General features: G+C 43.6%; 1 protein-coding gene across 7 annotated transcripts in view; it reads right to left on the bottom strand.

Annotated features, from left to right (window-relative positions):
* LOC106588837 (adhesion G protein-coupled receptor B2) overlaps positions 1–23,224 on the bottom strand; it is a 499,757-nt gene that overhangs the window by 98,043 nt on the left and 378,490 nt on the right. For all 7 annotated transcript variants that reach the window (XM_082970202.1, XM_045709852.2, XM_045709853.2 and 4 more), the window contains exon 16: positions 999–1,125. In XM_082970202.1, coding sequence (XP_082826328.1) covers positions 999–1,125 — 127 coding nt within the window. The remainder of the gene's footprint in view (positions 1–998; positions 1,126–23,224) is intronic.

Genomic DNA, 23,224 nt, shown 5'->3' with positions numbered 1-23,224 from the left:
GTAAGGGGTTATTCTGTATAGAAGATCATAAGAAATTTCAGGACATAGTGTCTATAATACTGTAAGAGATTATTTTGTATAGAAGATCATAGGAAAGATCATAGGAAATAGTGTCTATAATACTGTAAGGGGTTCTTCTACATAGAAGATCATAGGAAAGATCATAGGAAATAGTGTCTATAATACGCTCACATACTGTAGTCTCTGTCACAAACTTCAAACTGCACACAGTTGTCACTGATTAGTTGGATATTCATTTCCCACTGAGCAAACAATTTCTGTAATTACAGCTTCCATCTAAATTCTTTTGTATTATTTTTTTGCTTTGTGGGAACTTGTTTTTTACATTGCTATTTGTCAATGAATGCAGCTGTTCATGTCAAATAGTGTTGTGTTCTACTTGTGCCCCTGGTTGTCCTGAAAGGAAAATGGTGAAACACTTCATTGTGAGGCTAAATACAAGCGCTGCTCATGCAGATAAATGAAAGTCAGATAAATGAAATTTATTTTTGCTGTGGTCTTGGGACTGCCAGCATCTTTAGTCGTATGATTTCAACAAATCCACTCTCTCAAAAACTGTTAAGGCTGGATTCCTGGCCACAGATAAAGCCTAGTCCTAGAATTAAAATCTATTCCAATGGAGATTCTCCATTACATTTTAGAAGACTGTTGGACAGATGTCACAGCTGTATTTATTTCAACTGTATTTCACAGCCGTATTTATTTCAACTGTATTTCACAGCTGTATTTATTTCAACTGTATTTCACAGTTGTATTTATTTCAACTGTGACTTATACAGTTGTTTATGTCCTATCTCAAACCTTGAGGATAGCAAGTGAATTTCATTCATCTCCCTTTCCGAGTTGACTGTTCAAATCAAAGTAACCCTAAGTCTACCTTGTACATATCCACATGCCAACACACTAACGCATTAGCTTGTTGGCTCCAATTAGCGTTAGCCCCAGTGTCATTGAGTAGAGCTGGAAATGTGACTCACCGGGTCTTTAACTTGTTGCGCTAGCACAGCGTAGGTTGAGATCCTGCTGCACAGGCATTTAGTGTGGACGGCGGCAGACGCGAGTGTTTGGCAGCCCTCTGTGTCCCAGTTCTTAGCGCCAGCTTCCCTGGAGATGGGAGAAACACGGACACACACAGTGAGTGAGACACACACACCATCACATTACAGCATACAGATGCACTCAAACAAAAAGTGAGAGAGACAGAGGGAGAGAGTGAGAGAGAGAGAGCGAGATAGAGAGTGAGAGAGAGGCTGGGTACTCATTGACCACATTGAACTGTATTGTGCTGTAGAGACCACTCTGACAGGGACAGACAGACCCCATGAACACTTAATTTCTTCTCTCCATCCTTTACCCATGTATTCATCCCTCTATCCTCCATGCCTCCATATACACTACTGCTCAAAAGTTTGGGGTCACTTAGAAATGTCCTTGTTTTCCATGAAAACATACATGAAATGAGTTGCAAAATTAATAGGAAATATAGTGAAGACATTGACAAGGTTATAAATAATGATTTTAAATTGAAATAATATTTGTGTCCTTCAAACTTTGCTTCCGTCAAAGAATCTTCCATTTGCAGCAACTACAGCCTTGCAGACCCTTGGCATTCTAGTTGTCAATTTGTTGAGGTAATCTGAAGAGATTTCACCCCATGCTTCCTGAAGCACCTCCCACAAGTTGGATTGGCTTGATGGGCACTTCTTACATACCATACGGTCAAGCTGCCCCCCCCCCCAACAGCTCAACAGGGTTGAGATCCGGTGACTGTGCTGGCCACTCCTTCCAGACAGAATACCAGCTGACTGCTTCTTCCCTATATAGTTCTTGCATAGTTTGGAGCTGTGCTTTGGGTCAATATCCTGTTTCAGGAGGACATTTTCTCCAATTAAGCACCATCCAAAGGGTATGGCATGGCATTGCAAAATGGAGTGATAATCTTCCTTCTTCAAGATCCCTTTTACCCTCCCTTTTACAAATCTCCCACATTACCACCACCAAAGTACCCCCAAACCATCACATTGCCTCCACTATGCTTGACAGATGGCATCAAGCACTCCTCCAGCATCTTTTCATTTTTTCTGCATCTCACGAATGTTCTTCTTTGTGATCTGAATACCTCAAACTTAGATTAGTCTGTCCATAACACTTTTTTCCAATCTTCCTCTGTCCAGTGTCTGTGTTCTTTTGCCCATCTTAATCTTTTATTTTTCTTGGCCAGTCTAAGATATGGCTTTTTCTTTGCAACTCTGCCTAGAAGGCCAGCATCCCGGAGTCGCCTCTTCACTGTTGACGTTGAGACTGGTGTTTTGCTGGTATTATTTAATGAAGCTGCCAGTTGAGGACTTGTGAGGCGTCTGTTTATCAAACTAGACACTCTAAAATACTTGTCCTCTTGCTCAGTTGTGCACCGGGGCCTCCCACTATTCTGATTAGAGCCAGTTTGCGCTGTTCTGTGAAGGGAGTAGTATAAAGCGTTGTATGAGATCTTCAGTTTATTAGCAATTTCTCGCATGGAATAGCCTTCATTTCTCAGAACAAGAATAAACTGATGAAGTTTCAGAGGAAAGATCTTTGTTTCTGGCCATTTTGAGCCTGTAATCGAACCCACATGCTCCAGATACTCAATTAGTCTAAAGAAGGTCAGATTTATTGCTTCTTTAATCAGGACAACAGTTTTCAGCTGTGCTAACATAATTGCAAAAGGGTTTTCTAATGATCAATTAGCCTTTCAAAATGATAAACTTGGATTAGCTGACACAACGTGCCATTGGAACACAGGAGTGATGGTTGCTGATAATGGGCCTCTGTACTCCTATGTAGATATTCCAGCTACAATAGTCATTTACATCATTAACAATGTCTACACTGTATTTCTGATCAATTTTATGTTATTTTAATGGACAAAAAATGTACTTTTCTTCCAAAAACAAGGACATTTCTAAGTGACCCCAAACTTTTGAAAGGTAGTGTATATCTCTCATTTAGTAATGAAAAGTGTGATGTGGAGGTCGATCAATGGGAACATTCACATTCTCTAATTGAACTAATGACTAGCCTTACAGCCATCGACACACACCAACCATGTGCTCTAGTCTGGCTTTACTACAAATGACTGTACACATGTCTGTTGCAGAAGTTGTTAAAGTTACAGCAGTGATATGAACCTTCAGATAAATGAGTGACACAAACTGGACTAACCACCACCCTGTCTGTGGCACTTTAACTAATGCCAGTGTGTGAACATTTATAACACTTATATGAACCTTCATACAGCTATTATAGAGTGTTGTGTATGCTCAGCCCCTGACAATAACTGAACTAATTATCAGTGCCCTCACAGGACCTGGTGTATAATTATTGACAGTTGAAACAGTGCTGAGTGTACTGTCTCTGTCAGCTATATTATAGCTGAAGAGTTCTTTTCCATCAACCCCTCTGACAGCACCACCACCAAACACTGACTGAGAGACAGAGGAGATAAACAGAACGCAGTGTACTTGTTCATAAGGGGTTGCTAATAAAGAAGTATTTTCCTAATCAACTTCTATTGTCCCCCATGAGCCCTGCGATGGTGAATGTCCTTCATATTTCTGGTTTGCAGTTGGAAAGTGAGGTAGAGACAAATCAATTTCCCTCAGCATCTTTTTGATTCAAGAAAATACTTTCCTTCTAAATTATATTTTAAAGCTGAACTAGGTCGAAGCCAACTGTGGAGAGGTCCTAGAGTTGGAAGATCCCCAGCTGTGAGAGCATGGTCTGGGGCTACATGGCATCAGTCTGCAGCCTGGTATGGGACAGATGGATAGTATGCTGTAAAAAATGGCATTCCACCTGCTAGAGGTTATAATCTGGACGTTGGCATATTCCACTGAGATTACAGTGCTCCACAGGGAGACACATTGCATGCGCAGAATACACGCGTGCACACACACACAAACACACGCACACACACACCCGCACACATACACACACATTGCTGGTTTTGTCTCTCCAGTGAGAGGGGCCCAGATTGACATATAATCAGTGATTATCAGTGGTTGCCAGTCTGATTTTGGATAGGCAGTGTGTGTGTCTGCCTATTGTACAACAATGCCATAGACAGAAGGGGGATGAATGAGCCATGACCCATCATGTGGGACATATCATAGTAGACACATGTTGTAGGTACACATGGGAAGCTATTCGGTAGTGTGCCTGCGTGTGTGTGCCTGCGTGTGCCCCCGAGCGCCTTAAATGAACAGACCCAAAACGTACAATTATGCCTAGCAGCGCTTTGAGAGGTAACAGTCTACCAGGAACACTAATCAATCTGTGGAGTTGAGAATAACATTGATCTAGGTGGAATCTTCCAGTAAGAACAGACCTAGAACCAGCTTACATTTCCCAAGTCCAAACTTCAACCCAATATGTGTGATGCTAAACTGACCTTAGCTGTGTCTAAAGGGAAACTTCCCCCTACTCCACTTTCATAATGCAAATCAACAGACGAATTACCACATTCAACTTGTTAACTCACTCTCTGTCTGCCATGTGCCATGTTAACTCCTACAAACTCTCACAGTCTCACGTGAGACGTTTATCTATGTTTCTCAAATGTCAAATTCTGGAAGTTGTTCCAAACATTACATTTCGAAGTGTTTAAGTTTAAGTTTAGGCATTAAGTCTGAATTTTTAAGGATAGGGTTAAGGTTACAGTAGAAATTAACTCTGAATGGTTAAGGCACAGTGGATCTGGGCCGATTCCGGCTGAGAGTCGGGGAACACGGCTGAGAATCAGACTCGTCCGAGTATTACTTATGGCTAGGATGTGGGGATTGAGCTCGGGCTGATTCCGGTGTGAGTTATCTGGCCCAAATGTATTACTTGGGGCTCGGGCCGATTGGGGCTACTCTCTGGCAGACGATTACACGGGCTGCTTTATTTAATGAACATTTCATTATTTATTTATTTTTACATATTTTTTAATTGTTTCTGTGATCAAAAAATAACATTTAAATGAAATTATTGAAGAGTCCTGTTTAAGTAGTATTTTAGTATTTTGATACTTTGTGCAAGGCAATTGATAAGCATTAAAAACTATACTGTGCCACTCGGGGCCTCCCGAGCACAGTGGTTTAAGACACTTCTACAGATGCTAGTTCGATGCCCGTGCTGGCGCTGCGACTGGGAGACCCATGAGGCGACGCACAATTGGCCCAGCGTCATCCGGATTAGGGGAGAGTTTGGCCGGCCGGGATGTCCTTGTCCCATCGCGCAGTAGCGACTCCTGTGGCGGGCTAGGCGCATGCATGCTGACACGGTCATCAGGTGTGCGGTGTTTCCTCTGACACATTGGCTCGGTTGTGTTTCGGGGGACGCACGGCTCTTGACCTTCGCCTTTCCCGAGGCCGTACGGGAGTTGCAGCGATGGGACAAGACAATTGGATATGACGAAAAGGGGGGTAATTTGTATGTATAATAGTCATATTTAAAATTACTAAATCGGGTACATTTTTATACATTTATTTAAATTTGCATCGGGCCGCTTCTGGGGGGATTCTGGTAAGATGCCAGCAAAGTCGGCTGAATTCCAGTTGACGGAAACGGCCTGATGTACTTGGGCTGATTTTGGGCAGTCATTCATTTTGATTCCGGGCCGAGTCCGACACCCGATTCTGGGCCGCTTCTGGGCTGATTCCTCATTGCTAGCTGGGGGGTTAAGGTTTGGGACAGGCTTAAAATAAAAATATCCAAACCAACTTTCTATCACTGGATTTAAACATACAAACTTTGGAATCCGAGGCAGATGCTTACGCCCATCTGCCACAACACCTTAATAAAACCGAAAACTACTTGAAGCTAACAGTGCTCACGGTTGCCTCTAGTGGCTGGTTTCCACGTCATCTCCCGATGTCCTCAGACATGGATTGACGTTGAATACTGACTTGTATTACGGGTGACCGGGCTGAGCTGACTCATACTGATTACACACACACACACACACACACACACACACACACACACACACACACACACACACACACACACACACACACACACACACAGTCCTGTACAGCTAACCTTGTGGGGAAACACAATTCAGTCCCATTCAAAACCCTATTTTCCCTAACGCCTAACCCTAAACTTAACCCTAACCAGTACTCTTACCCTAAACCTAACCCAAAAACCTAACCGTTACCATAACCATAAACCTAACCCTAGCTCCTAACTCTAACCCTTAACGTAATTCTAACCATAACACTAATCCTAACCTTAACCCTAAACCCCCTAGAAATAGCATTTGACCGCGTGGGGACTAACAAAAATGTCCCCAGTTGGTCAAATGTTGTTTGTTTACTTCTGGTCTCCACAAGAATGGTTAAACAAGTCCACACACACACATATACACACACCCTTCAACATGAACTAAAAACAGAGATGTGTTCACTCATTCATACAAGCCAGAATATCAGTATATATCGAGCCATATGGGCCTTATCAGTCTACATGCATAAATAATTATTAGGACAGATGGAGAGAAATGTGTCTTGCTGGGTTATGCATGGTGTCCCAATTCTTACTTGGTTGAGCTTATCACACGCACACATGCACAGATATGAACATATAAACACACATACGCACACTAGCACACACACTTGCCCATAAGCAAATCATGTAATACTCTGTGTAACAAAACAGGTTCATGTGTGTGTGTGTAAGTCTGTGTGTCTGTGTGTTGTCTGCTGGCTCACAGTGTGGTGTCTGCAGGATAAAACAGAGGAACACTAAGTGATCCCTATTTGGAGAGGAAAGCACAAAATGACTTCAGGAGTAAAACCTCAGGAGCAAAATTCAGGAGTAAATTCAGGAGTAAAAATGTGATTAACAAATCGCATAATAAGTTGCATGGATTAATTCCGTGTTCAATAACAGTGGTTAACAGTTAACAGCCGTGTGGCTCAGTTGGTAGAGCATGGTGTTTGCAACGCCAGGGTTGTGGGTTCAATTCCCACGGGGGATCAGTACGGAGATTTTTTGTTGTTGTTGAAATGTATGCATTCACTACTGTAAGTTGCTCTGGATAAGAATGTCTGCTAAATGACTTAAATGTAAAATGAATGACCACCCCATCTCTGTACCCCACACATACCATTATCTGTATGGTCCCTCAATTGAGTAGTGCATTTTAAGTACAGATTCAACCACAAAGATCACAGAGGTTTTTCAACACTTCTAAAAAAAGGGCACCGATTGGTAGATGTTTAAAAATAAAAAGTGCAGACGCTGAATATCCCTTTCAGCATGGATAAGTTATTAATTAGGCTTTGGATGGTGTATCAATATACCCAGTCACTACAAATATACTGCCGTCCTTCCTAACTCAGTTGCTGGAGAGGAAGGAAGCTGCTCAGGGATTTCTCCATGAGGCCAATGGTGATTTTAAAACAGTTACAGAGTTTAATGATTATGAAATGAGAAAACTGACATAAATGACAGAGTGAAAAAAAGGAAGCCTGTATAGAATAAAAACATTCCAAAACATGCATCCTGTTTGCAACAAGGCACTTAAGAAATGTGGCATATAAATTCACCTTTGGTCATGAATACAAAGCGTTAGGTTTGAGGAAAATCCAACACAACACATTACTGTGTACCGCTCTTCATATTTTCAAGCATGGTGGTGGCTGCATCCTGTTATGGGAATGCTTGTCATCGGCAAAGACTCTGGAGTTTTCTCAGGATAAAAACAGCTATAAGTTCAGGCAACATCCTAGAGGAAAACTTGGTTCAGTCTGCTTTCCAACAGACACTGGAAGACAAATTCACCTTTCAGCAAGACAATAACCAAAAAGGCCAAATCTACACAGGCGTTGCTTTCCAAGATGACATTGAATGTTCCTGAGCGGCCAAATTACAGTTTGAAAATCGCTTGAAAATCTATGGCAAAACTTGAAAATAGCTGTCTAGCAATGATCAACAATCAACTTGACAGAGCTTGAAGAATTTTACAAATAGTAATATGCAAATATTGTACAATCCAGGTGTGCCAAGATCAGAGACTTACCCAGAAAGACTCACAGGTGCTGCTATAAAGTATTAACCCAGGCGTGTAATACTTACTGTATGTAAATTAGATATTTTTGTATTAAAGTTTTTCAAAATTTGCAAATATTTTGAATAACCTGTTTCCACTTTGTCATTATAAGTTATTGTGTGTAAATGAGTGAGAGAGAAAAAATTTAATACAGTATATAAAATAAGTAAATAGAATACAGTATATAGGATAAAGTATACATGATAAAGTATATAGGATATATGATATAGGATTTAGAATATAGGCTATAGAATATAAGATGTAGGATATAGTATAGGATATAGCATACATGATATAGGATACAGGATATAGGATACTTAATACATTATATAGGATATAGCATATAGGATATGGAATATAAGATATAAGATATATGATAAACTATACAGGATATAGGATGTAGGATACATAATATAAGATATGTGATATAGGATACAGTATATGGGATATAAGATACAGTATATAGGACACAGTATATAGGATATGGGATACACTACATAGGGTATAGGATACAGGAAATAGGGTATAGGATACAGGATGTAGGGTATAGGATACAGTATATAGGGTATAGGACACAGTATATAGGGTATAGGATATAGTATATAGGATACATGATATAGGGTATAGGATAAAGGGCATAGGATACATGATATAGGGTATAGGATACATGATATAGGGTATAGTATAAAGAATATATGGTATAGGATACAGTATATAGGGTACAGAATGCAGGGTATAGGATATATGATACAGCATATAGGATACATTATATAGGATATAGGATACAGTATATAGGATATATGATACAGTATATATGATACAGTATGTATGATACAGGATATACAGTAGGATACAGTGTAAAGGATACAATACATAGGATATATGATACAGTATAGGGCATACAGGATATACAGTAGGATACAGTGTAAAGGATACAGTATATAGGATATATGATACAGTATATAGGGTATAGAATACAGTATATAGGATACAGTATATATGATATAGGATGTAGGGTATAGGATACAGGACATAGGATACAGTATATAGGATATATAATACAGTATATTGGATATATGGTATATGATACAGGATATATGATACAGTATTTAGGATAAATGATACAGTATATATGGTATAGGATACAGGATATAGGGTATAGGGTAACGTCAGGATGGCAGAGAGGTTAAGAAGGAGAGAGAGGAGTGGAGTGAGGTAGATCTGGGGAGTTGAGGGAGGAGGAGAGAGGCATTAGGGAAGGAGTGGAGTGAGGTACATCTAGGGAGTTGAGAGAGAAAGAAAGAGGAAGAGTAAAGGGAGAGGTAGTGATAACTCAAAGATAACTAGATTTACGTAAACCATGCTTTGATGTGCTGTCTGTCAGTGTTTCATCCTTATAACACTTGGTATGGGATTGGTATAAAAGGAGGGGATGTTGTGTGCTCTGTATGTCTTCCCTGTCAGTCTGGAGGAGAGTTTGGGGGATGTGACTAAGCATGACATTAAGTCACTGAAACAAATCTTCAGATGACACAAATCGCCTTGCGTCACTCTGCTTTCAGCAAGCCACGCTAGCTACCTAAACACAGGGAAAGCACACACACACACAGGCCGACAGACAGACACACAAACACACACTCAGACAGGCATTTAACATGGAACAAGCTTTCGACATGTGGCGTCTCCTAAACATGCATGTTAGCATGAGTGTGTGATTCTGAGTGTGTGTGTGTGTGATTCTGAGCGTGTGTGTATGTGATTCTGAGCGTGCGTGTGTGATTCTGAGCGTGTGTGTGTGTGATTCTGAGTGTGTGTATATGTGTGATTCTGAGCGTGTGTGTGTGTGATTCTGAGCGTGTGTGTGTGTGATTCTGAGCGTGTGTGTATGTGTGATTCTGAGCGTGTGTGTATGTGATTCTGAGCGTGTATGTGTGTGATTCTGAGCATGTGTGTGTGTGTGAGATTCTGAGCGTGTGTGTGTATGATTCTGAGCGTGTGTGTATGTGATTCTGAGCGTGTGTGTATGTGATTCTGAGCGTGTGTGTATGTGATTCTGAGCGTGTGTGTATGTGATTCTGAGCGTGTGTGTATGTGATTCTGAGCATGTGTGTATGTGATTCTGAACGTGTGTGTATGTGATTCTGAGCGTGTGTGTATGTGATTCTGAGCGTGTGTGTACGTGATTCTGAGCATGTGTTTGTGTGATTCTGAGCATGTGTGTATGTGATTCTGAGCATGTGTGTATGTGATTCTGAACGTGTGTGTATGTGATTCTGAGCGTGTGTGTATGTGATTCTGAGCGTGTGTGTACGTGATTCTGAGCATGTGTTTGTGTGATTCTGAGCATGTGTGTATGTGATTCTGAGCATGTGTGTGTGTGATTCTGAGCGTGTGTGTGTGATTCTGTGCGTGTGTGTGTGTGTGATTCTGAGCGCGTGTGTGTGTGATTCTGAGCGTGTGTGTACGTGATTCTGAGCATGTGTGTGTGTGATTCTGAGTGTGTGTGATTCTGAGCGTGTGTGTATGTGATTCTGAGCGTGTGTGTATGTGATTCTGAGCATGTGTGAACATGTACAGTGTGCGCTTATGTCTGACCTATATATGGCTGCAACACAGCTGGTCAGAACCCATGCAGACCACAACATGTGAACTATCACTCTCAGTCACATAGCTTCATTTATGAGCAAATTAAATGAAGCCGAATACAACAGGTGTGCACCTTACAGTGAATTGCTTACTTACAAGCCCTTAACCGACAATGCAGTTTTAATAAAATTAAGTGTTAAGTAAAAAATAGATAAGTATAAAATAAAAACAACAAATAATTAAAGAGCAGCAGTAAAATAACAGTAGCGAGGCTATTTACAGGGGGTACCGGTACAGAGTCAATGTGCGGGAGCACAGGTTAGTTGAGGTAATTGAGGTAACATGATTATGCATAGATAATAATCAGGGAGTAGCAGCAGCGTAAAAGAGGGGGTGGGGGGACGACGACAATGTAAATAGTCTGGGTAGCCATTTCATTAGCTGTTCAGGAGTCTTATGGCTTGGGGGTAGAAGCTGTTAAGAAGCATTTTGGACCTAGACTTGGCGCTCCGGTACCGCTTGCCGTGCGGTGGCAGAGAGAACAGTCTATGACTAGGGTGGCTGGAGTCTTTGACACTTTTTAAGCCTTCCTCTGACGCCTCCTGGCATTCCTCTGGCACCTTCTCTTGGCCCCAGTGATGTACCTGGCAGTATGTTTGGCCCCAGTGATGTACTTGGCAGTAAGCACTACCCTCTGTAGTGCCTTGCGGTCGGAGGCCGAGCAGTTGCCATACCAGGCAGTGATGCAACCAGTCAGGATGCTCTCGATGGTGCAGCTGTATAACTTTTTGAGGATCCGAGGACCCATGCAAAATCTTTTCAGTCTCCTGAGGGGGAATAGGCTTTGTCGTACCCTTTTAACGACTGTCTTGGTGTCTTTGGACCATGATAGTTTGTTGGTGATGTGGACGCCAAGGAACTTGAAGCTCTCAACCTGCTCCATTACAGCCCCGTCGATGAGAATGGGTGTGTGCTCGGTCCTCGTTTTCCTGTAGTCCACAATCATCTCCTCTGTCTTGATCACGTTGACGGAGAGGTTGTTGTCCTGGCACCACACAGCCAGGTCTCTGCCCTCCTCCCTATAGGCTTTATCATCATTGCTGGTGATCAGGCCTACTGTTGTGTCGTCGGCAAACTTAATAATGGTATTGGAGTCATGCCTGGCCATGCAGCAATGGGTGAACATGGAGTACAGGAGGGGACTGAGCACGCACCCTTGTGGAGCCAACGTGTTGAGGATCAGCATGGCAGATTTGTTGTTACCTACCCTTACCACCAGGGGGTGGCCCGTCAGGAATTTCATGATCCAGTTGCAGAGGGAGATGTTAAGTTCCAGGGTCCTTATCTTAGTGATGAGCTTTGAGGACACTTTGGTGTTGAACGCTGAGCTGTAGTCAATGAATAGCATTCTCACATAGGTGTTCCTTTGGTTCAGGTGGGAAAGGGCAGTGTGGAATGCAACAGAGATTGCATCATCTGTGGATCTGTTGGTGCGGTATGCAAATTGGAGCGGGTCTAGAGTTTTTGCAATAATGGTGTTGATGTGAGCCATGACCAGCCTTTCAAAGCACTTCATGGATACAGATGTGAGTGCTACGGGTCGCTAGTCATTTAGGCAGATTACCTTAGTGTTCTTTGGCACAGGGACTATACTATGGTGGTCTGCTTAAAACATGTTGGTATTACAGACTAAGTCAGGAACAGGTTGAAAATGTCAGTGAAGACACTTGCCAGTTGGTCAGGGCATTCTCGGAATACACGTCCTGGTAAGCCGTCTGGCACTGCGGCCTTGTGAATGTTTACCTGTTTAAAGGTCTTACTTACATCGGTTACGGAGAGCGTGATCACACAGTCGTCCGGAACAGCTGATGCTATCATGCATACTTCAGTGTTGCCAGCCTCGAAGCAAGCACAGAAGTAATTTAGCTCGTCTGGTAGGCTCGTGTCACTGGGCAGCTCGCAGCCGTTCTTCCCTTTGTAGTCTGTAATAGTTTGCAAGCCCTGCCACATCTGACGAGCGTCGGAGCTGGTGTAGTACAATTCAATCTTAGTCATGTATTGATGCTTTGCCTTTTTGATGGTTCGTCGGAGGGAATAGCAGGATTTCTTATAAGCGTCCGGGCTAGAGTCCCGCTCCTTAAAAGCGGCAGTTCTACCCTTTAGCTCAGTGCAGATGTTGCCTGTAATCCATGGATTCTGGTTGGGGTATGTACGTACGGCACTGTGGGGACGACGTCACCGATGCACGTATTGATGAAGCCAGTGACTGATGTGGTGTACTCCTCAATGCCACCGGAAGAATCTCGGAACATATTCTAGTCTGTGGTCGCAAAACAATCCTGTAGCTTAGCATCTGCGTTATCTGACCACTTCTTTATTGACCGAGTGACTGGTGCTTCCTGCTTTAGTTTTTGCTTGTAAGCAGGAATCAGGAGGATAGAATCATGGTCAGATTTTCCAAATGGAGGACGAGGGAGAGTTTTGTACGGGTCTCTGTTCCTGGAGTAAAGGTGGTCTAGACTTTTTTTCCTCTGGTTGCACATTTAAGATGTTAGTAGAAGTTAGGTAGAACGGATTTAAGTTTACCTGCATTAAAGTCCTCGGCCACTAGGAGATGAATTAACGTTTTCCTGTTTTCTTATGGGCTTATACAGCTCATTGAGTGTGGTCTTAGTACCATTATCGGTTTGTGGTGGTAAATAGACAGCTACGAAAAATATAGATGAAAACTCTCTTGGTAAATAGTGTGGTCTACAGCTTCTCATGACTTACTCTACCTCAGTCGAGAAAAACCTTGAGACTTCCTTAATATTAGATTTCGTGCACCAGCTGTTGTTTACAAATGTACAAAGAGCACCACACCCTGTCTTACCGGAGGTAGCTCTTCTATCTTACCGATGCAGCTTAAACCCGCCAGCAGTATTTTATCCATGTTGTCGTTCAGCCACGACTCGGTGAAACATAAGATATCCCATTGTTAGGATATTCGTGATCGTAGCTCGTCTATTTTGTTATCCAATGATTGTACATTGGCTAATAGGATTGATTGTAGAGGCAGATTACCCACTTGCCGTCGGTTCCTTACAAGACACCCCAACCGAGGTCCCCGATATATCTGTCTCTTTCTAATGCGAATGACGGGGATTTGGACCGTGTTGGTTGTCTGAAGTAAATCCTTCGTAAAATCTTTGTTTAGTATGAGGTGATCAATCTAATATATCTTATATCTAATTTCCATATAGTGTTTTTAAAGGTAAAAGGCTATGAAGGGTATCGGGTGCCTGGATGTTTTTTTTAAGGTTTGACTTATTCATTCTCTGTACAAAACAGAAGATCCCACTAAATACATTTTTATCGGTGTGTCAACACAGGTGGAGAGAGATAAAGGTAAGATTGAAGTTGCCTTGTGATCCCTTTGCCTGACTCTGGGGTCTGATTTATGGAGCTCCAGATTGAGATGGAGGATTAGAACCAGATTAGTTCATCAAAGAGACCAGGAAGTAACACATCTGATCAATGCTCCGAATGGCCTATCCATTTCCTGTGAAGAGCCCCATTGGCTCCCAGTGACAATACACTTCCTCAATAATTTTGAGATTCATAACTAACATTATCATAACTTTCATAACATAACTAACATTTTAGCACTTGTGGCACAAATCCAACGCAATCCAATGGTACCTTTATTAGCTTGTTTGTGCTGTCCAAATCATCCTAGAGTATGTAAAAATGTATTGTGTAACTCAGTTAGGTTACTTATAGATGACTTGACCATGAAACGTGAACATGTTAATACAGTTACCACTGACTTGCATTGGATTTGTGCCATAAATGCCCACAAATTTGCATTTAAAAGAGTGGCCAGGTAAACAAAACCGAAATCTTAAGGTTACGCATTAACTCCGAATGGTTATGATAAGGGTTAAGGTTTGGGATAGGCTTAAAACCAAAATATCAAAAACCACTTTCAATCGCTAGATTCAAACATGTAACCTTATGAATCAAAGGCAGATGCTTACGCCCATCTGCCAGCCACGCCCACAACGCCCTAGCAAAACTGAAACCAACTTGAAGGTAAGAGCGCTCCCTGTTGCCCCTAGTGGACGGTTTCCTTGTCATCTACCGACGTCATCACACATGGATGGATGTCGAATACTGACTTGTTTCACGGGTGACTTGCCTGCTCTCCTACATCTCGTGCAGGAGTGCTTTGTCACCACAACCTCCTGCCCCTGGCCTTTGGTCCCTGGCCGATCTAGGCTAATTGCTTACTCCTAAGCCTCTTTAGAGGGATTAACTATCTGCCTGGTGTGCTAGCTAGCCTAGAGAAGAGCAAAGGAACACTGGTTACCATCAGATGCATAGACTTTGGCAACCTATACTCCATGTTGGCACCAAAGTATCCATGGCAACAACTCATTTGGATTCTAACTAGATTTAAACTTTTGTACGAACATGATACAATTTAACCTGTTGGGTCTAGGGGGCAGCATTTGCACGTCTGGATAAAAAAAATGTACCCGATTTAATCTGGTTACTAATCCTACCCAGTAACTAGAATATGCATATACTTATTATATATGGATAGAAAACACTCTAAAGTTTCCAAAACTGTTTGAATGGTGTCTGTGAGTATAACAGAACTCATTTGGCAGGCAAAACCCTGAGACATTTTCTGACAGGAAGTGGATACCTGATGTGTTGTATTGAGTTTAAACCTATCCCATTGAAAAACACAGGGGTTTAGGAATATTTTGGCACTTCCTATTGCTTCCACTAGATGTCACCAGCCTTTACAAAGTGTTTTGAGTCTTCTGGAGGGAGATCTGACCGAACAAGAGCCATGGAACGGTGATGTCCCATTAGACACCTGGCGCGCTACTTCATGTTGGGTACCCTCGTTCCAATACGTTATAAAAGGCTATGCATTCGTCCACCTTGAATATTATTCATGTTCTGGTTAAAAAAGGCCCTAATGATTTATGCTATACAACGTTTGACATGTTTGAACGAACGGAAATATATTTTTTCCCCTCGTTCATGACGAGAAGTCCGGCTGGCTTACATCATGTGCTAACGAGACGGAGATTTTTGGACATAAATGATGAGCTTTTTTGAACAAAACTACATTCGTTATGGACCTGTGATACCTGGAAGTGACATCTGATGAAGAGAATCAAAGGTAATGGATTATTTACATAGTATTTTCGATTTTAGATCTCCCCAACATGACGTCTAGTCTGTATCGCAACGCGTATTTTTCTGGGCACAGTGCTCAGATTATTGCAAAGTGTGATTTCCCAGTAAGGTTATTTTTAAATCTGGCAAGTTGATTGCGTTCAAAAGATGTAAATCTATAATTCTTTAAATGACAATATAATATTTTACCAATGTTTTCTAATTTTAATTATTTAATTTGTGACGCTGACTTGACTGCCGGTTATTGGAGGGAAACGATTTCCTCAACATCAATGCCATAGTAAAACGCTGTTTTTGTATATAAATATGAACTTGATAGAACTAAAAATGCATGCATTGTCTAACATAATGTCCTAGGAGTGTCATCTGATGGAGATTGTAAAAGGTTAGTGTATCATTTTAGCTGGTTTTATGGTTTTGGTGACCCTGTCTTTGACTTGACAAAACATTACACACAACTCTTGTAAATGTACTGTCCTAACATACTCTAAATTTATGCTTTCGCCGTAAAACCTTTTTGAAATCGTAAAACGTGGTTAGATTAAGGAGATGTTTATCTTTCAAATGGTGTAACATAGTTGTATTTTTGAAAAATTTGAATTTTGACATTTATTTGGATTCAAATTTGCCGCTCTTGAAATGCACCTGCTGTTGATGGAGTGCACCACGGGTGGCACGCTAGCGTCCCACCTAGCCCCAATTAACATCCCTTTGAGCATGGTGAAGTTGTTAATTACACATTGGATGGTGTATCAATACACCCAGTCACTACAAAGATACAGCCATTCTTCCTAACTCGGTTGCCGAAGAGGAAGGAAGCCGCTCAGGGATTTCACCATGAGACTAACGGTGACTTTAAAACAGTTACAGAGTTTAATATCTGTGATAGGAGAAAACTGAGGTTGGATCAACAACATTGTAGTTACTCCAAAATACTAACCTAATTGACAGAGTGAAAAGAACAAAGCCTGTACAGAATATAAATATTCCCAAAAATACACCCTGTTTGCCACAAGGCACAAAACAATTTGGCAAAGCAATTCCTTTTTTTATCCTGAATACAAAGTGTTGTGTTTGCGGCAAATCCAATACAACACATTACTGAATACCACTCTCCATATTTATAAGCATAGTGGTGGCTGCATCATGTTATGGGTATGCTTGTAATAGTTAGGGCTGGTGCGTTTTTCAGGTTAAAACATACATGGAATGGAGCTAAGCACATGCAAAATCCTAAAGGAAAAACTGGTTCAGTCTGCTTTCCACCAAACACTGGGAGATTAATTCACCTTTCAGCAGGACAATAACTGAAAATACAAGGCCAAATCTACACTGGAGCTGCTTACCAAGAAGACATTGAATGTTCCTGAGAGGAATGTTACAGTTTTTTTTTCAATTTAAATCTACTTGAAAATCTTGCAAAATCCAGGTGTGGAAAGCTCTTAGAGACTTACCCAGAATAACTCTCCCTGTCAATAACACATATGCCCTCACAAGAGATAAGACAACTACATGTAATGCAATAAAATAGGTCTATAAGTGCTGTAACTCACCTCTTTAGCACCTAAACTATGGGTCCATCGATGCAGGTATATCCCAAACTATGTCAGTGATGACTGTAGCACGTATCTACAATTCTGTACTAGTAACCTACACTCTAGCTGCCAATCCTGTGGACCATACTGTCACATAGTGTGGCTAGAATCTAAACCTACACCATGCTTGCAAGCTGTTGCATGGAGCAGGTCTATTTTAAAGTCTGCACCCAGCAATGTCCAGCCCTCATTCAAACTAAATAGATGAGGTAATTCTGACTCTAGCCTAAACTCAAGCTGTCCATAGACACAGTACAAAGGAAACTAAAGTCTACACTGGCTTATACTGTTCTGTAATGTATGACAGTGCTAAGCTAAAGTCTATGCAGGAGCAGAGTTTGTGTGAGTAGCGTCTGTAGGCTAAAGTCAGTCATGCTGTGGAGAGCTGTTTGACAGAGCGGCAGCTCCCTGATCCCTTCTGCTCTGTCAGACGGAAAAGTGGAGCAGCAGTCACACATCCCACCCTGCCTCTCCTCCCCTTTCATCCCTCGCTCCCATGCTTCGATGCCCCCTCCCTCTACCTAACACTTCCGCTGGCCATGTGCCAGAAAGAGGAAGAGGAGGAGAAAGAAGTGGAGGAGGAAATGGAGATCTATTTCCACTTCAGGTATATACTGCCAATAGGGGGCTTAAGGAAGAGGAGTGTAACAAAGCTTATTTTAACACACACACGCACCCATGCGCGAATGCAGGCAATTGCATACACACACACGCACACACGCATTCTCACACACACACACACACACACACACTTGCATTCTGCACAAAAATAATTGCTGAAACTCCAAAACAAGTTTCAGAGTCTTGGTTTGTTTGTAGCTCAACTTTCCATGTCATCAAAACAGCATCAAATGGACTAGATTGTCATAGGGTTAGGGGAAAAGAGCAAGTCTTTGTTCATAATTATGTTTTTTTTTACTAGTAAACAACCTTCTATTTACTGTCACTGCCATGGAGAAAATGAAAAAACTTTCTTTGAGCCCTTACATACATTGCAAAGGTTACATTTGATGTAATGAAAATGGCATTTGACTTCAAACTGGCTGTCTAGCAATGATCAACAACCAACTTGAGAGCTAGAAGATTTTGAAAAAGAATAATGTGCAAATATTGTATAATCCAGGTGTGCAAAACTCTTAGACTTACCCAGAAAGACTCACAGCTGTAATCGCTGCCAAAGTTGATTCTAACATGTATTTACTCAGGGGTTTGAATACTTATGTAATCAAGATAATACAGTATTAGTTCTTTATTAAATATGAAGTGTGGTACTCAGTCCTTGCCGATGACAAGCATACCCATAACATGATGCAGCCACTACCATGTTCATTTATTTTACAAATTGTTTGCAGTTTTACTTTAGTGCCTGGCTGCAAACAGAATGCATGTTTTGGAATATTCTTATTCTGTACAAGCTTCCTTCTTTGTACTAAGCTAACATGTGGTATTGTTTTAAGACAATCATAAGATTTAGCTATTTGATACAGAATTTTAGGACCCCTTTAGGTATGAAAAAGAAATAAAAAAAAGAATAATATTTGATGAAATATTGAATTTGGCCTTTAGTACTATAGCCCATAGAAACACATTGAATAACACATTCATAAATGTAAAAAAAGACAATCAAAATATAAATCACAAGAAATAAGGGTTTGAAGAGTCTGTCTTATGTCTAGAAGATATAACAAATCTCAGTAAATATGTATTTTTTGGGGACATATTTAAGCCCTTCTGTCACGACTTCCGCCGAAGTCGGTCCCTCTCCTTGTTCGGGCGGTCAATATCACCGGCCTTCTAGCCGTCGCCGAACCACTTTTCATTTTCCATTTGTTTTGTCTTTGTTTTACACACCTGGTTTCAATTCCCCAATTACTTGTTCATTATTTAACCCTCTCTTCCCCCATGGTTTTTTGTGAGTGATTGTTTGTATGTATACGATCCGTTATTGTCGGCTAGTTTATTGTGTTGTATTTATTGATTCCTTGAGTAAATTATGTTCCTTACTCATTTCTGCTGACCTGCGCTTGACTCCTCCACACCAGCTATATACAGGACGATTACAGAATCACTCATCTGAAACGAATGGAGTCAGCAGGAGCAGACGCCTTCCCTGTGGCGGTAGAAGAGTGCATCCAGCAGCACGTGACCATGTTGCAACGTCTTGGCACCGCCATGGATCGCGTGCTGCAGACGATGAATCATTGGGAGAGAGGAGGAGGATTTCCAGCGCCTCCACCAGCCCCACTACCGTTGACCCCACTGTCCACCCCTACTTCTCCCATTCCCAGCGGGATTCGGCTCGCGCTCCCGAGGGAGTATGCCGGGACGGCTGCCGGATGCCAGGGATTCGTACTACAGCTGGAGCTCTACCTGGCGACCGTCCACCCGGCTCCTTTGGGACGTGAGAGCATGTCCGCCCTCGTCTCCTGCCTCTCAGGCAAAGCCCTGGAGTGGGCCAACACCGTATGGAGTGAAGGAGACGCGGCATTGGACCATTACGCAGAGTTCACCCGCCACTTTTGGGCTGTTCTCGACCACCCGCCTGAGGGTCGAGCGGCGGGTGAACGACTGTTCCACCTGAGGCAGGGGACGAGGAGCGCGCAGGATTCTGCATTGGAATTCCGGACCCTGGCCACCAGCGTGGGATGGAACGACAGGGCCCTGATCGATCACTACCGGTGCAGTCTGTGCGAGGACGTAGTGGTTTATATTGACAACATTCTGATATACTCCGCTACACGCGCCGAGCATGTGTCCCTGGTGCGCAGGGTGCTTGGTAGACTGTTGGAGCATGACCTGTATGTCAAGGCTGAGAAATGTCTATTCTTCCAACAGTCTGTCTCCTTCCTAGGGTACCGCATTTCCACTTTGGGGGTGGAGATGGAGAGTGACCGCATTTCAGCCGTGCGTAATTGGCCGACTCCCACCACGGTAAAGGAAGTGCAGCGGTTTCTAGGGTTTGCCAACTATTACCGGAGGTTTATCCGGGGTTTTGGTCAGGTAGCGGCTCCTATTACCTCACTGCTGAAGGGGGGACCGGTGCAACGGCAGTGGTTGGCTGAGGCGGACAGGGCTTTTGGTCACTTGAAGGCTCTGTTTACCTCGGCTTCCGTGCTGGCTCATCCAGATCCCTCTTTCGCGTTCATTGTGGAGATGGACGCGTCCTAGGCTGGGATCGGAGCCGTGCTCTCTCAACGCTCGGGCATGCCACCGAAGCTCCGCCCTGTGCTTTCTTTTCGAAGGAGCTCAGCCCGGCGGAGCGAAACTATGATGTGGGGGACCGGGAGCTGTTGGCTGTTGTCAAGGCTCTGAAGGCGTGGAGACATTGGCTTGAGGGGGCTAAACAACCTTTTCTCATCTGGACAGACCACCCCAATCTGGAGTACATCCGGGCGGCGAGGAGACTGAACCCTCGCCAGGCAAGGTGGGCCATGTTCTTTACCCGTTTTGTTTTCACTCTGTCCTACCGACCAGGTTCCCAGAACGCTAAGGCAGACGCACTGTCCCGGATGTATGACACAGAGGAGCGGTCCATGGATCATACTCCCATACTTCCGGCCTCTTGCCTGGTGGCACCGGTGGTGTGGGAGTTGGACGCGGACATCGAGCGGGCGTTACGCACAGAGCCCACTCCTCCCCAGTGTCCAGCTGGGCGTCTGTATGTTCCATCTGCTGTCCACGACCGTTTGATCTATTGGGCCCACACGTCACCCTCCTCTGGTCATCCGGGCATCAGTCGGACGGTGCGTTGCCTTAGTGGGAAGTACTGGTGGTCCACCTTGGCCAAGGATGTGAGGGTTTATGTTTCCTCCTGCTCAGTGTGCGCCCAGTGCAAGGCTCCCAGGCAGCTGCCCAGAGGGAAGTTACATCCCCTCCCCGTTCTACAACGGCCTTGGTCGCACCTGTCGGTAGACTTCCTGACGGATCTTCCTCCCTCACAGGGCAATACCACGATCCTGGTTGCTGTGGATCGGTTTTCTAAGTCTTGCCATCTCCTCCCTTTACCTGGTCTCCCTACGGCCCTACAGACTGCAGAGGCCCTGTTCACTCACGTCTTCTGGCACTACAGGGTGCCTGAGGACATAGTCTCTGATCGGGGTCCCCAGTTCACGTCCAGAGTATGGAGGGCTTTCATGGAATGTCTGGGGGTCTCGGTCAGCCTCACCTCAGGTTTTCACCCCGAGAGTAACGGGCAGGTGGAGAGAGTAAACCAGGATGTGGGTAGGTTTCTGTGTTCATATTGGCAGGACCGTCCGGGGGAGTGGGCGGCGTTCATCCCCTGGGCAGAGATGGCCCAAAACTCACTCCGCCACTCCTCCACTCCTCCACTAACCTCTCCCCTTTCCAGTGCGTACTGGGGTATCAGCCGGTTCTGGCACCTTGGCATCAGAGCCAGATCAATACTCCAGCGGTGGACGAATGGTTTAAGCGCTCGGAGGAGACCTGGGACGCTGCTCATGTGCATCTGCAATGGGCCATGAGGCGACAGAAGGCGAGCGCCGACCGCCACCGGGGGACCGGGTCTGGCTCTCGACCCGAAACCTGCCCTTCCGCCTGCCTTGCCGGAAGCTGGGTCCGCGGTTTGTGGGGCCATTCAAAGTCCTGAGGTCCCGAGGAGACTGAACGAGGTATGCTACAGGTTGCAGCTTCCCCCAGATTTCCGTATTAATCCCTCGTTCCATGTGTCTCCCCTCAGGCCGGTGGTGGCTGGTCCACTCCAGGAGTCTGAGGTGCGGGAGGTTCCTCCACCCCTTCTGGACATTGAGGGGGCCCCGGCGTATGCTGTTCGAGCGATCCTGGACTCGAGGCGTCGGGCGAGGGGCCTTCAGTACCTCGTGGAGTGGGTGGGGTACGGTCCAGAGGAGAGATGCTGGGTGCTGGTGGAGGATGTCCTGGACCCTTCGTTGCTGCGGGAGTTCCACCGTCTCCACCTGCATCGCCATGCGCCTTGTCCTCCGGGTCATCCCCGAGGTCGGTGTCGGCGCGCGACTGTCACGACTTCCGCCAAGTCGGTCCCTCTCCTTGTTCGGGTGGCGTTCGGTGGTCGACGTCACCGGTCCACTTTTCATTTTCCATTTGTTTTGTCTTTGTTTTACACACCTGGTTTCAATTCCCCAATTACTTGTTCATTATTTAACCCTCTCTTCCCCCATGGTTTTTTGTGAGTGATTGTTTGTATGTATACGGTCCGTAATTGTGGGCTAGTTTATTGTGTTGTATTTATTGATTCCTTGAGTAAATTACATTCCTTACTCATTTCTGCTGTCCTGCGCCTGACTCCTCCACACCAGCTACACACAGGCCGATTACACCTTCATTTTGTTGGCACAAACGACCTCCATACTTCCATTCATTTGTATGGGTTGCCTTCAGTGGTGTAAAGTACTTAAGTAAAAATACTTTAAAGTACTACTTGAGTTGTTTCTTGGGGTATCTGTACTTTACAATTCATATTTTTGACAACTTTTACTTTTACTTCACTACATTCCTAAAGAAAGTAATATACCTTTTACTCAATACATTTTCCCTGACACCCAAAAGTATTCGTTATCTGTACAAACAATAGTACACAAGTATAAACTCCATGGGACCACGCAGCCATCATACCGCTCAGGAAGGAGGCTGTTCTGTCTCCTAGAGATGAACGTACTTTGGTGCAAAAAGTGTAAATGACGGCTGTCCTGTCTCCAAGAGATGAACGTACTTTGGTGCAAAAAGTGCAAATCAATCCCAGCACAACAGCAAA

This window comes from Salmo salar, chromosome 27 (genome assembly GCF_965601325.2).
Source record: "Salmo salar chromosome 27, fSalSal1, whole genome shotgun sequence".
NCBI lineage: Eukaryota > Metazoa > Chordata > Actinopteri > Salmoniformes > Salmonidae > Salmo > Salmo salar.
This window is presented reverse-complemented; position numbering and strand designations above follow the sequence as displayed.